Genomic DNA, 14,166 nt, shown 5'->3' with positions numbered 1-14,166 from the left:
ATCTGTTGAATTAAAGGGAGGTGAGGTAGGGCACACAGTACTGTAACACTTTGATTATTGAATTCCTCAATTCTCTTTCCTTCTGCTCTGATTGTGATATGCTTTTGAAATACAGCTCAGCAATGTAATATATAGGCAAAGGTTAGGCAAGCTGATGGGAGGTTTCCTGCGTTTGGTATTATATTACAGAACATGAATACTGTACATTAATTCCATTTAGTGTAAACCCTATATATATATATATATATATATATATATATATATATATATATATATATATATATATATATATATATATATAATTCTCAGGTTGATGGGGTTTTTTTTTACGTATTTTGTGCACAGCAAGTCTAAATGACTCCAAATTATGACCGTCTTGGATTTAATCCACTCACTTAACTCATTAGTTTCAGTGTCTTATACAGCAATAAGTAACTATAAAAATGTATATTTGGGCATATTTCCCTACATGTCTGCTGTGGTTAAATAATAATAACAGTTCATTGTGGTTGCTTGTTTCATGTTTTAGAGGTATGTGACGGTCCTGTCTTCAGTCAGTCACTCATTGATTATTTTTGGGTTACCCACACAGAACCATCCTCTTTCGAAAACTCCCTGTATGGTTTGTTTTCTATTGCTCCTCTTTGCTGTCTGAAAAGTATTTTGGTTAGGCACACCCCCACACATCAGATATCTTTTTTTTTTTATTGTTTCATCTTTTAATTTTCAGAAGCATCACTGCTCTCCGAAGTCGTGCCCTGGCGGGCCAGCCTCCACCAGAGAGCAATTTCCTGCAGCAGAGGGATTACGTCATCATCTTCCTCCTCATCTTCATCCAGATCTTTATAAACTTCCTGTTCAAGTAGCCAGGCTGCTCCAAACCAGGGCTGGAGAGCGAGGAGCAGATGCTGGAGGAGATGTGGGGAGAACTAGTGCTGTCCTTTCCCCTAACAGCTCCTGAATGAAGCCAAGAATTCTATAAATTAGTACAGGGAACCAAAATGGGGGGGAAAAAACTATTGGGTTGAGATTTTATAATTCCTTACAATTTTAAAAATATATATTATTTATAGGTCATGTACAATTTGCTGTCAAGACAGGCAAATACAATAATGATTGTGGATCCTTTAGTTTATTACTGACATATCTCTAAGATCCTGTGTGGTGGAAAATGAATTAAAAGTACACCACTTGGCCACTTACAGATTGTTGAGTAAAACATGTAAGAAACAAAGTCAAATGGACAAACATTTCAGCTAACGCCTTCATTACAGAAACACAGCGTTCTGGATGTCACCAGATTCCAGTGTACTAGGACTGAACAGTGCTGCAGGAAGCTGGCAAAGAACAAGGGCAACATTTTGTATGTAGCATAATGCCAACTCGCCCCATAAATGTTCTTTAGGAATGATAATGGCAGTGTCAATACATACCAAATATGAAGTCACATAACTAATGTGTTGGGTCTTGATAAAGTGGCTTCAATACACAGCAGAACCTCAGAGTTAGGATCCCCACAGTTACAAACTGACCAGTCAACCAAGTCAACTACTTGAGATCAGACACATGAAGATCAGACAGTTAAACACAGGTCTCCTGGTTTACTTTTTTTCTGTTATTGTTCCTCAAATTAAATCTGTAGGCCTTGCACATATATTAAATCATTGGAAATGATACATGTTTCAGAGTTACAGACATTTCAGACTCCTAAGCAACCTCTATTTCTGATGTGTTTGGAACTCTGGGGTTCTACTGTAGGACCATTTACAGCAGTGCAATAAGGAACTTCTGAGAGATAAGCATATGCATTTGTAAACCACTTGGTTATTAGCTCGCCAGAGCTGCATATTTTCCCTAACATGTATTTTGAATGTCAAAGTAATCCTTTTGGGATCAATTTGGTATACCGTTTAAAAACAAAAAGGAAAGCAATCTGAAAAGAATGCTTTTTGAATCAGTTATTGGGTAATACTGGGTTTCTGAAACATAGATGCTATAGAAATGTAAATGTATGGAAATGCAGGCCTGCAAGCACTCCTTGCATTGTACACCGCTCATAACTTATAGACGCATAAACAAAACAAAATAGTGCAAGCTCGTAGAAAATGCCAAATACCACGTGTAGAAGATAGATATGGAGCGCTGGTACAGTGAATGTAAATGCACTGTATTACTGTGCGTAAACTTTTTAACAAAAAAATATTTCTATTGGTCCGTAAACACATCTCTTGGAGCACCGAATCGTTGAAGATCACCTTATTGCTCATTGCTTTTGTTATTTTGAAGTTGTCTGCATATCAGTTCTCGTCGCTGAAAGTGAGAATTCAGAATTCTGTAATGAACTATTGCTAATCAGTGCCTTTTAGGATGGATCTGACTGGGAGAGGGGGGAATACATTCTGTCATGTGGTTGTGCCATAAAAAGCCTTTGAGAAGTCTGTGAACACAACTGTGGCTGTGCGTTTCTGTTTAACCTGCAGAATTTCTCATCATTTATTCCTGCCATTGCAGCCTAATTTTCTACGTTTATTAGTTTACTGTCATTGTTAACTGAAAAGGCACCTTCAAAAAGAGGCAATTGTCTGTTTTATTTCCATAATATATGTTTTGTTATATAATATTGGTTTTGTAACTGTCTGTTTTCCACACAAGTCGTTTTATAGAATATCATTTGAAACCATCAGTATTTTTTTTTCAAAAATAGAGATTCTGTTTAACAAAAGTGGGACCCGTCAATGTATGTAAATGTCAAGCCTGTGTATGTCCGTACATGACTATTTATTTGTGAAACACTTCTTGTAAGCTTTTATCATCTACAGTATCATATCTTAACATATCACCAAAATAAATCTTTTCATTGGCATCATCTCAGCATTGTTTTTTTTAATTGTTTTGTTTGTGCATAGTTCCAACAGTTTCAATATGATACGTAAGAAAGAATGCTAGGACCTGCAAATTGTACATTGTGGTGTCCCTTTGTTATAAAAATGCTTTCATTGTCTAAACACACCCAGTTCATAGTTTTATAAAATCACTTAGAATAAAACAATTGTGACTGAAACCCTCCCACCATGGTAAGTGATATAGTTTGTGTGTATGATATAGTTCATAATACTTAATAATAATCAACACATTGACATTGTGGATTATATGATTACAAGTGTATTATGTAGAATCTCTCTGCCATCCACTTTCATTGGAATTCAAAATCCTGTTGTGCTCTGCAACTAGACACGGTACAGAGCAATAGGCAAAAGCCACACAGTCTCATTCATGGTACAGCATTGTTGCAGATGCCTACATTACCTGTGTCTATGGAGAGCAACCACAACGGAAGGGCCACTCCTTAACCCATAGTTAAAGCACCTGAACACAATCTTATCACAAAATACAATATATCAATAACTGCAAAAAGAACCACTCGTAAGGAGTGCAAACATCATAAATATGTAAATGTACTGTAAAAGAATAAGAATTTGAAGTGTCTTACTCTTTAAAAAGGAAGGTCCACAGCACTTGTCTCACAATAGCTTGTAACAACCAATAGAGGATGCATTGTGTGTACTTGCTGTCGCCCAACTCAGATTTGAACCACTGGGAATGCTGTGATCTTATTGATGGGCCCTGTAGTCCTCTCTTCAATTCACTCGAATACAGTTAATGTTTTGTAATTGTGTAATTGGTAAAACAGCATTAATACATACCGTATAGGCAGCTAAAAAGTAAGAAATCAGTAGTCATAAAACTATATACATATATTAGTAGAAACCATGGTGTTTTTTGAAGTAGGTCTATTTTACACATGTTCAATCATAAGGCACCTGTTTGGCCACACAATCATAAAGTCAAGAGTTTCATTTGTTTCAATTTGACTGCGTACATAACCCGAAAAAACAACAGCTGAATTCCAGCAATTATTTAATTACCGGTAATATGACGTATTTTTGGCCACTATGATGAATGTAGTTAGCTTAGTGCCAGCACACCGTCACTGCATCAACAAACTGCGTTGCATATTTATTTTATAAAACCACCTGAGCGCACATAGTTTCATATTTGTATTGTTTGTTTGTTTTTATAAACCATTTTGTTGACGCTCCTGGCGCTGATGACATTATGTACGCTAGATGTAGGTTCAAAGGGTACCCTAGTAGTGGTTTTTTTTTGTTTTTTGTTTTTAAAAACACTTGGATTTTTATTTTACTGCATTTAAGACGGCGATACGAAAAAGTGGTGACATACAGAAGAAAACGCATTGCTCAGGAAAAAACATCTACAAATACCTCACGTCTTTGAATGCTGCACACAGACCAAAGTCCTTCCCGTCTCAGTCTTTCACCTGACAGGAAGCGGAAGCGTCGGGTTTCTAGGATACAGCAGAACGCTCAACGCTTTTCTGTTTCTGAAAAAAACAAATAAACGGTGACGTGTGGTTGATGGGAAAGGCAAAAGGAACCAGCTGCGGTAGGTTTCCATAATGTGTATGCATTTATTATTATTAGTACTCGTAGTGGTATTTATTCATATAATCATTTAATATAAAACATGCACATATTAATAAAAACAGTAGCCATTGTGGGCTAATGTTTTGTCAGGGTTTTGTGTCCACCTAACCTGAGTACTGTGTGGTGGTGTGTGAATGGTTAACACTGAAGCATCTGCTTGGAAAGGTCAATACTGTTGTTGCCAAAGATGTCACTTTTCAACAGCTTTCACTGCCAAAGGTTAACCTCTGCTTATATCTTCCTATGATATTTTCTCGTTTTGATCCAGTTTGATCAGTCCCCCAAGAATCAACAGGACTGATGAGAGTCACATCTAGTTCAGTACTCCCTAATAAATGCATAACCCTCAACATTTTGCCTTTGAGTAGAAACAAGTACATTTTTTTTAAATCCCTCCTTAGCATATCATATTGAGAGATTACACATCCAAATGTAATGCAACACATAATCCTGAGCTCACACACACACAGCATTTGTTTAACTAAATACTGTATATCCCTGACAAGCATTCCGAACCTGTTTCACTGGTCCTGTTTATTCTCTGTGAAGACTGATTATGAACAGAAAAGCATTTTCATAGTTGCGTGAAGTTAAAGTTGGTTACAGTAGTCTTGAAATCAGTAAGTGGGTTGTACACTACATTTATTTATGCATTAATCGGCAGTATCATTCAGTACAGTATGCTATTATGATAAATGGCAGGGCTATATAAATATTAACATACAAATCAGTAATTTTGAACCTTTTTCTTTTTTTTTTTTAGATCAACAAAGGTGATATTCTAAAATGAACCATGTGCATTCTTTGGATATTGGCACTCTGATACAGATTGCTGAAGCCCTGGAATCCATTGTCTGTCAATGTTTTGGACCGAATGGGGGCCAAGTACTTTTTACTAAAGCCACAGGTGAAATACTTGTTACACGAGATGGACAGAGGGTACTGAATTCCCTTCTTCTGGACCATCCCATTGCCAGGTATTCAGAAAACTTAGTTGGAGGGTCAGTGTGAGAAAGGAAGTTGGTGGTTAGTAACCCAGGCAAAACCCTTCCTGTCTCTTTAAATAGTTGCTACAATGATAGACATGCAATAAAAAGACCAGAGATAAGTATGGTGATGTCTGTCTGCTACATGGCACGATATTAAAACATGCAGTACTCATTTTGAGGCCTCAGATTTATAAGATTGGATTTATAATATGTCACGACTATTTGATGAGATACAGCAATGATTTGTGTACAGTCCTCTTTAAAGGGCAGATTGATACAGAAACATAGATAAACTACTACAGTATTTAGATGAATAATCATGAGCAGAGTTGTAATTTGTTTTCTATACAATGGAGGGCATTCCAGGACAAGATAAGTTGACCTTGCAAAGGCATCTTGTTAAAGTGTTTGTCTATTGGACTACAGTATTTATTTAATTTTCTTCACATTTATGAGTGTTTGAATTGCACATAACCTTGAAGAACCATCGCAGTGGACAGATCAATAAATTCATTCTCTAGGGTGTGCTGTTCCTCACATTTTCATGATTTCTGAATCGATCTCTAGAACAGCTATTTATTAACATAACACGGAACGCATTATGTTTTGTTGTTGTAGCTTTACAATAATTTAGTTTTGTTTATTTGTTTTATTTATTTATTGTTTTGGCCTGTTGCTTTCAAAATCTAAGTAAAAAAAAAAAAACAACAAAAAGATAAATAAAAATAACAACTTTGCTTAACAGCATAACAGCAAATGTACCGGTACTCTGGCTTTTATGAGTTAAGAACCCTTTGCTTTGTTTTGTTTTTTCTACCAGAATGATTGTGGATTGTGTCTCTGCTCACTGCAGTGTGACTGGAGATGGTGCCAAGTCATTCATTTTACTTCTGTCTGCATTGCTCCGAGGACTTCAAGCCTTGGTAGACAAGGGCACAGCAGGGCAATCCACCTGTCACAGCTTTTTAGGGAGAGCAAAACAGCGAAGTCAAGAGATGAAGCATGTGACCGACTGTCTGCTTACATTTCAGACACAGGTTTTGGATCAAATTATCAGGCAGCACCTTAATCAGCACGTCACATATTTGTTTACAGGTGATAAGATGACTGTGACAAATGACAAAATTAGGTCAATTATGGAGGCCTATTTTTGCGGCAAAATAGGAAATGTTCATTGCAAATTTTTAAGTGAGATGGCCTGTGAATACTTTTTCAAATGCACCTGTGATCAGGGAAGAGGTCGGACTCTGAATTTAATTTGCAGACATTTTTTAGACCTCCACACTGCAGTGAAGGGTTTTCCTATAGGGAGTTCAAGGATCCTGGAAGGGCTGGTGCTGCACCGAGATTTCACAGTTTACTGCCAGACAGATGGTCAATTAAAAGTGTTGGTTGTCACAGAACCAATCCAGCCTCCTCTTTCAGATGCTGGAACAACATTGCTCCTCCGATCCAACTTTCAATTGCAGTCTTCCAACATCTGGATCGCTAAAAGAGTGGAGGAAATAATGAACTTTTTACAACAGAACCAAGTGAAATTATTATTATCCAGTGTAAAGCAATCTGATGCGGTCCTCTACCATGCAAAATTGTGTGGTATATCTGTTGTGCAATGTATAGAGGCTGATGAGTTATCTCTCTTCTGTTATCTCGCTGGAATAGCTCCTCTTTCATCACCTTGGGACATTCTTCACACTAGAGACACAGACCTGGCAAACGCAGTGTTTTGTAAACCTGTTTTGCTCGGAGCCCATAGGTGTGCTCAGATTGGTTTGATGAATAGAGGTGATTTTTCCCCACATTGTGTTATCCTATGCGGGCCCATTCCTGGTCTAACCGAGCAATGTGTCTCTGCCTTTCACGGTGGTTTTAAAATGCTGCAGCATGTATTTCAGCCTGTTGATTTATGCCAAGGGCAGGAGCCATGCAACACAAATCCAAACAATGCTAATGCAAACGAAGCCCATCAAGTCTTGACCCATTGCAGCTTGGAAACAGTTGTTCAGGAAGATAGTATTATAGATACACTTAACAAAACCAGCGACAGGCATGACATTCGCTGCCCTACAACTGAGGAAATGTGTGCCAGCAGCAATTTAGTCAGTGATAAAGAGCAGGGGGAAGTTATAACAGAGGACCCAGGGGCAAATCAAAGCAGCCTTGCTGCTGATGTGAACTTGGACATCAGGAACACACAGGCTGGTATTTTAGCAGGATGCAAGACCACAGGTGATAATTTGGATGAACAGTTAAAGCAAGGGAACATGAATTGTGTGAACAAAGCAAGAGAAATGGGCAGTATGTTAGGACAACATGGTTGTGCTTTCAGCAGCTGTGCCATTCAAAAAGACAGCACTGCAGCTGAAAATACACAAAGGGATATCCGAGGCAGTGCCCTCACACAGGAGCATGTAGATGTCTTAATAGAAGCTGGCAGTGTTTTGCCGGTAGGAGGCAGCTTTGAATTTCTCTTACACCACTATCTCCGGCTGTACGCCCAGCACAGCCTGCAGCCTGAAGTGAAGACAACGTGCAGCCTTGTAGCAGACGCTGTGCTAAACATTCCCAGGAACATTTACAACACCAAAAGCACAAACAGACATTTTCTACAAGTTTATACCAAAGTCAGAAATGACATTCAAAGCAAGGGATGTATAATTGATGGCCCTAGGTTACTAGAGTCAATGTCTTGTAAATATCAGCTTCTGGTTTCAGTACTGCAGTGTGTAAGGAGTCTGGTGACTATAGACTCTTTGATAGGCATTGACAGAAAGACTCAAAACACAACAGAGGGGGAAACAGAAGATGTTGAGTGAATCCACATAGCTATATCTATATATTATTTGTGTGTATTGATAACCCTTTTACCACCAATGTGACCTATTAATCCTGGTCTCATGAAATAACTGTTGATTAACCTGTTTCCCACTGGGATACGATGTAGTTGTTGTTGTTTTTAAAGTGTAAAGTACAGGAGAATCTCCCTTTACTGCATCTAAATTAAAATTCAAAACTAAATTAAAATTCATTAAAAAAATTCCTGTTGCATTCCTTTCTATTTTTCTAAAATCAATTTTCCCATCTAAAAACATTTTGATTTGGTTCCTTGTGTTGTGCTGGACATGTTAAATTAAGGGACTGTGAGAAACAAATGCATTTAATCCTTTCTGAGTCTGAATGTATACTCTGTAAATACATCCAACAGTACATAACGTACAAATCCCTGAGGCACAGATTGAAGACGTTCACATCTGTCACTTTACTGAAGATCACATAAGCAGTAAAATTTAAATCAAATTTGACCACAATTCCAGTTAGGTATAGTTGATGTCCAGTCTTTCTCTTTGTTTCTTTGCTTTTAGGATACATAAAACAGAAGTCTTAAAAAAGTAGTTTGTTACCTTGAACATTTTTAAATATCTTCAATTTGGTTAATTCCTGTGAAATATCAAAAGTAACAAAAAAACTAATTTATGATTTGCTCCCTGGCCTATAACTAAGAATGAAAACCAGACCTGGGACACTGTGACATTTGTTTCAAAGTTATTTTATTCTAAAACCAGAAACCGTTCTCCCATAATATTCACTCTAGACTGAGAGCACTCTCACTGTTGTTGAGAAAATAGAAGAGATGAAGTAACTTAGCTTTTAAGGAAAGGTAAGAAATTGTATGTGTTGCTTCACAGGGTGAATAAAGTAAAGGTCCTTAAATGGATGCAGTGACAGAAAAACTGGAGGTTTATGAATACGAATATCTTTGAAAAGGTGGGCCGAATGTAAGTACTGCATTTAGATTTGGGTCATTCCACGCCAAAGGGACATTTTGTTGCCTGTCCGTCTCAGATTTTCCTAGAAAAATTCATAGCCATTATTTTTTTTTTAATTTCCCCTTCTACCTGTGACCTTGCAAAGGTCAACCTAAAGTGAGAAAGGGACCTTGACCAGAAAAATCACTCTGGGCGCAATTTAGATGCTACCATCATGTGTAGTACCTTGTTCTACTTGTATTGAATAGAGCTTTTCAGAAAAAATACTAGGAGCACCTGCCCACTTCTGGCAAATTACCAGACGAGGGGTAACTGACCAGTTTTATTTGAACTTCAGCCTAACTCTTTACCCTGTAGGGGATGTGGGTCCTAAAATGTAAGTTTTGCTGTAAGGCCCTTAGGTACCAGTCTTCCAAATTCTCTGAAAAAACATTTGGTTTCAAGGCCCACCACTGGTCATTAAACCCCTTTGAAATTTAAATTTTTGCTATTTGTACCAAGTTTAGGCCGTAATAACTTGTGTGGGGGGTACTCCAAAAAATGACCCAAAGATATGTTTGGATAGATCAAGTAAAATATTATGATATCCGGGGATAACCTCACCAAAGTGGCCATAAGCAATGCTCGAATGCATGACAAATGCAATTTAAAAAATCTGCCAAAAATCCAAAATCCCCGCTTGATGCTTGTAGATCTCATTAATATCTATCCAAACATATCTTTGGGTGATTTTTTGGAGTCCCCCCCCCCCCCCACGCAAGTTATTATGGCCTAAACTTGGTACAAATAGCAAAAATTAAAATTTCAAGGGGGTTTAATGACCAGTGGTGGCACTTGAAACCAAAAGTTTTTCACAGCAATACTTACATTTTAGGAACCACATCCCCTACAGGGTAAAGGGTTAGGCAGAAGTTTGTATAAAACTCATCAGTTATCCCTCGTCATTACGAGTGGAACGAGGTGCTACACATGATGGTAGCATCTAAATTACACCCAGGGTGATATTTCTGGTCAAGGTCCCTTTCCCCTTTCTTGACATTTGCAAGGTCACAGGTCGAAGGGGAAATTAAAAAAAAAATTATGGCTATCATTTCTGAACTCAGCGTGTCTGAAAACCCCCAGGTGAATTTTTCTAGGGAAATTTGAGACGGACGGGCAACGGCACTGGTTGAGTTGGCATGGAATGGCCCGTTTCTATGTTTTCCTCGGTTGTACGGTACGTTATATTTGCTATTGATTTTCTTTGTGTATTAAATACAGAGGAACTGAAAAAATATATGAACTTTGTGTTACATATTGTTTTTGGCAGACCTTTTTTCCAGTGTTTAAATGAGTTTAAAAGGTCACTGAAGTATTTCTCGGCACAATTCATATATATTTTAGTGACATGCAAGACTACAAGAGCTACAAGACTGACTGTTAAGACTTGAGCAGTTTGGAAGCACATCTTTTGAGTGCTTTTTACTTTTTTTTTTTTTTTTTTGGTAGATGGTCTTCCTAAAAGTAACTGAAATATATTATTAATGTTAGCTGGACATATTTTTTGACTTACTAAATAAAAGTAAAAAATAAAATAAAATAGACTGGGCAAACACACACACATTTATGAAACGATATAGGATATACAGTAAGGTAGCACATTTATTGACCCGAGTATTGTTTGAATGGTCTGTTCTTGCAAAAAACAAAACAAAACAAAAAAAAACCTTGAACATGGTTAGAGAGGTGTGTTACTGAATTTTTAAAACACGCTCTTAACAAACATAAAAGAGGTAAACCAAAAGGTTTCAGTGCGCAGAACGCTTGCTCAGCAGTGCATTTATCCCCTATGGAATCACCAGCAGATAAAATAACTGCTGCAGCAAAGCTCTCTTTCATTGCAGGATTAGGGAAGCATTACCATTCTCACTGTCTGGGAGGGAGATCCGCTCCAGACGAGCATTCAGTAGCAGCCCACCCCACTCACAATGTGTGTCTCAATGCCCTGCTTTGAATAAGTAAAAAAGTGTCTATATCGAACAATAAATGTTTGTTTTCTTACTGTAAAAGAAGCAATGCCCCATGTGGTAATTTTCAGACGGCTGCTACCTTGGGCCAGTGGTTAAAGAAAAGGGCTTGTAACCAGAAGGTCCCCGGTTCTAATCCTGGCTAACTCACTGACTCACTGTATGACCTTGAGAAAGTCACTTAACCTCCTTGTGCTCCGTCTTTCAGGTGAGACGTAGTTGTAAGTGACTCTGCAGCTGATGCATAGTTCACACACCCTAGTCTCTGTAAGTCGTCTTGGATAAAAGGGTCTGCTAAATAAACAAATAATGATAATATACACAATGAGCTGGCATTTCTTAAAATCATTACAAAAACTATTTCAGAAGATCACCACCAGTTTAGATCATTAACTTAGGGCCCTCCCTGGTGTTTTACTTTTCACCAATAAAACAGAAATTCACTAAATGGATTACTGGTGTACAGTCTTGAGGTGGTGGCTTACTGTACATTGCTACACATCGATGCATTTCAATTATTGGAACATTGGCTGTATTATGAGCCACGTCTTATTAAAATATCATGCCTGAACCATAGCTGAGTTTGTAGTTCTCACCTATAACTGCCAACTGCTGCAAGTAGTTCCTGGAATATTCCTTTGTGAAAAAGTAGTGAAGCAGATTTCAACAGCCGTCTTTCTGAAGAATGTAATGACATTGAAAATAAATGTATGATGTGTTTTTTACTTTAACAGTTTTGAATCTTCCACTCTGAAAAACCACACACAATCACAACAAAGCTGACCTGTGAAATGTACTGCAGCAGCTTGATTAAAGAGACAGGAAAACAGTTAGCCATTCATGGGCCCTGGATTTAATTACAGCTCTTCCACAGAACTGTTAAAGCTTCAGGAATGAAAGATGGTGCTGGTGTTTCTCTTTACTTACAGGGCAGATTTCTTTTTTTATGGATTTACTTTGTGCCAGCTGTGGCCCACAGAAGAGAGACCCGTAGAGCTATAAATATGTGTGTCCAATTGCAGTCTATGAACTGCAGTCATTTGCAGATTTTCCTTTACACACTTGTTCAAATTATTATGAAAGTGCATTGTGCAAAGAGGGAGAGGGGTTGTCAAGTTAATACTCAATACTGTGAGATGCAGCACTGGGAAAAAAAGCAGATAGCCCCAGTAAAGTTATACAACAGCAAGGAGCTGTCAGATATCTTGCTTATCTGCTGACAGCAAAATACCTTGGGAAGGATGATGTGACAGATACAGTACAGAAATAAGACGACAGACTTTGCTTTTCTGTTTAAAAGTAAAGTTTCTTTGATTGTTTTTCTCAGGAGTGTCCCCTCTGTCAGAACCTGTTTTATTATGAGAATAATAATTGCTCAAGAGGTGGCAGCAGCAGCTGTGATGTTTAACACTTTGGGCATATTAAGTATCTCAACTACTTGCTGTGACACATTTTGACTATCTGTATTATTTTGTATTATTAGTACCTAATTGTTTACTATAACCACACATTTTTGTTTTGCTTTTTTATAGTCTCATGGTGAATATAAGTGAACTATAAACGCATGTTCGTCTACAGAATGAAAAACAACATTAATCATGGCTTGCACTTCCAATTGCAAGACAATTACAACACTTGGCCACTTTATTAGAAAGGGGTTTCAAGTGGCTACATTCACAGTTGAAAATCCATGCTCCATAAATCCCTGTGCACTGTGTTTCTTTATAAAGTGATAATAGCTAACAAAATCATTCCATAAATCCAACCTGTTGTGCACATCCATTTGGTCTCAAATGTGCAGTTTTGAAAGAAACACATATTGTAACAAACACGGATCTTCATTGTAAACAAAGTTAAAGATATCTCCTTTTGCAGGCCTTGCTTGCAGATGCTCCTGCTCTTTCTTGGTCATTTTACAGGAGAGGGTAACTGTCCCCACCCTTCCAGGGCCTTCTTTCCTATTCGTAACCAGCCAGCTACTTCTGCTAATGACTAGCTTGCTTTGCAGCCAGGAAGATGCTTTGACTGGAGACACTGATGAGGTGTTGATGACCTATGAGAGAAGAGTAACACATTTCCTGGAAAGATTCTGCATTATTTTTTATTTTTTGTTAGCTACAACCACTAACTCTACACTGGCAATGATGGTCAAGAGGAACATGATTTGATGTCTTATTATCCGGCGCTGAGGATGAAAATCCCTGCAAAGGGGATATAGAGGAGGCAGTTGCAAAGTGAAGGTTAATGGAAGAAGAATAATCAGACATCACATTGATTGGAAAACTCTAAAAGAAACCTCCCTTTTGATTATTCAAAAAACTGTTGCTAAGTGGTAGTGCGTCTGTCATACTAAATATTAATGCTGGCACAGGTGCAGTGGAGCAGAGGGTCCAGTATTCATAAATTAAGATCATGGTTTTTTTTTTTTTTGGAAATCTCCTTGCATAAAGTAAGACACAATTGTCTTTACAGGCTTTTTGTTATTACACTTTTCGTTGATTAGGAAGACAGTAATATATTCTATTGAATACTGCATTAGAATCCATAAAGCTGGCAGAAAACTGTTTTATAATTCAACTGCTAATTCACGCAGGATAATGTGTTTTTTGATGATTAGATGCCCCTTTGAGAATCGGAGACAATACTGTTGCAGACAGGGTCACAGGCGGAGGTGGGCCGCGAACCCGGGACCTCCTGCTCTGAAGCATAGCGCCGATACCGCTGTACAAAAGAGCCAGGCTCCCTTGCAGGAGCTGGTATCGAGCTTATGTCTTCATATTTGATCGTGTCACCTACCCCCGTGCACGCTACAATACTTTCTTGAAAACTTGAAAGCTTTTATTAATTTTAATAATTGTCCCTTTCATTACTAAGACAGTACGTGGTGCAACAGCAAATG

The 14,166-nt window shown here is 37.9% G+C and overlaps 2 protein-coding genes across 10 annotated transcripts in view; both read left to right on the top strand.

The window, feature by feature from the left end:
- LOC117419609 (oxysterol-binding protein-related protein 8-like) overlaps positions 1-2,861 on the top strand; it is a 98,209-nt gene extending 95,348 nt beyond the window's left edge. For all 9 annotated transcript variants that reach the window (XM_034032516.3, XM_034032522.3, XM_034032521.3 and 6 more), the window contains one exon: positions 731-2,861. In XM_034032516.3, coding sequence (XP_033888407.1) covers positions 731-866 — 136 coding nt within the window. In that variant the 3' untranslated portion in view covers positions 867-2,861. The remainder of the gene's footprint in view (positions 1-730) is intronic.
- A 1,477-nt stretch (positions 2,862-4,338) lies between these two features.
- bbs10 (Bardet-Biedl syndrome 10) lies at positions 4,339-8,548 on the top strand. The gene is made up of 3 exons (XM_034032525.3): positions 4,339-4,464; positions 5,269-5,482; positions 6,315-8,548. Exons 2-3 carry the CDS (start codon positions 5,292-5,294, stop codon positions 8,308-8,310), a joined length of 2,187 nt encoding a protein of 728 aa, XP_033888416.2. The 5' UTR covers positions 4,339-4,464; positions 5,269-5,291; the 3' UTR covers positions 8,311-8,548.
- Positions 8,549-14,166: the final 5,618 nt, after the last annotated feature.

Source organism: Acipenser ruthenus, chromosome 14 (assembly GCF_902713425.1).
Source record: "Acipenser ruthenus chromosome 14, fAciRut3.2 maternal haplotype, whole genome shotgun sequence".
NCBI classification, from domain to species: domain Eukaryota; kingdom Metazoa; phylum Chordata; class Actinopteri; order Acipenseriformes; family Acipenseridae; genus Acipenser; species Acipenser ruthenus.
This window is presented reverse-complemented; position numbering and strand designations above follow the sequence as displayed.

Coding starts and splice junctions, on each gene's coding strand:
- bbs10 (XM_034032525.3), top strand. CDS start 5,292: ATGAACCATGTGCATTCTTTGGATATTGGCACTCTGATACAGATTGCT. Junction 5,483..6,314: donor CTGGACCATCCCATTGCCAG/GTATTCAGAAAA, acceptor TTTTTCTACCAG/AATGATTGTGGATTGTGTCT.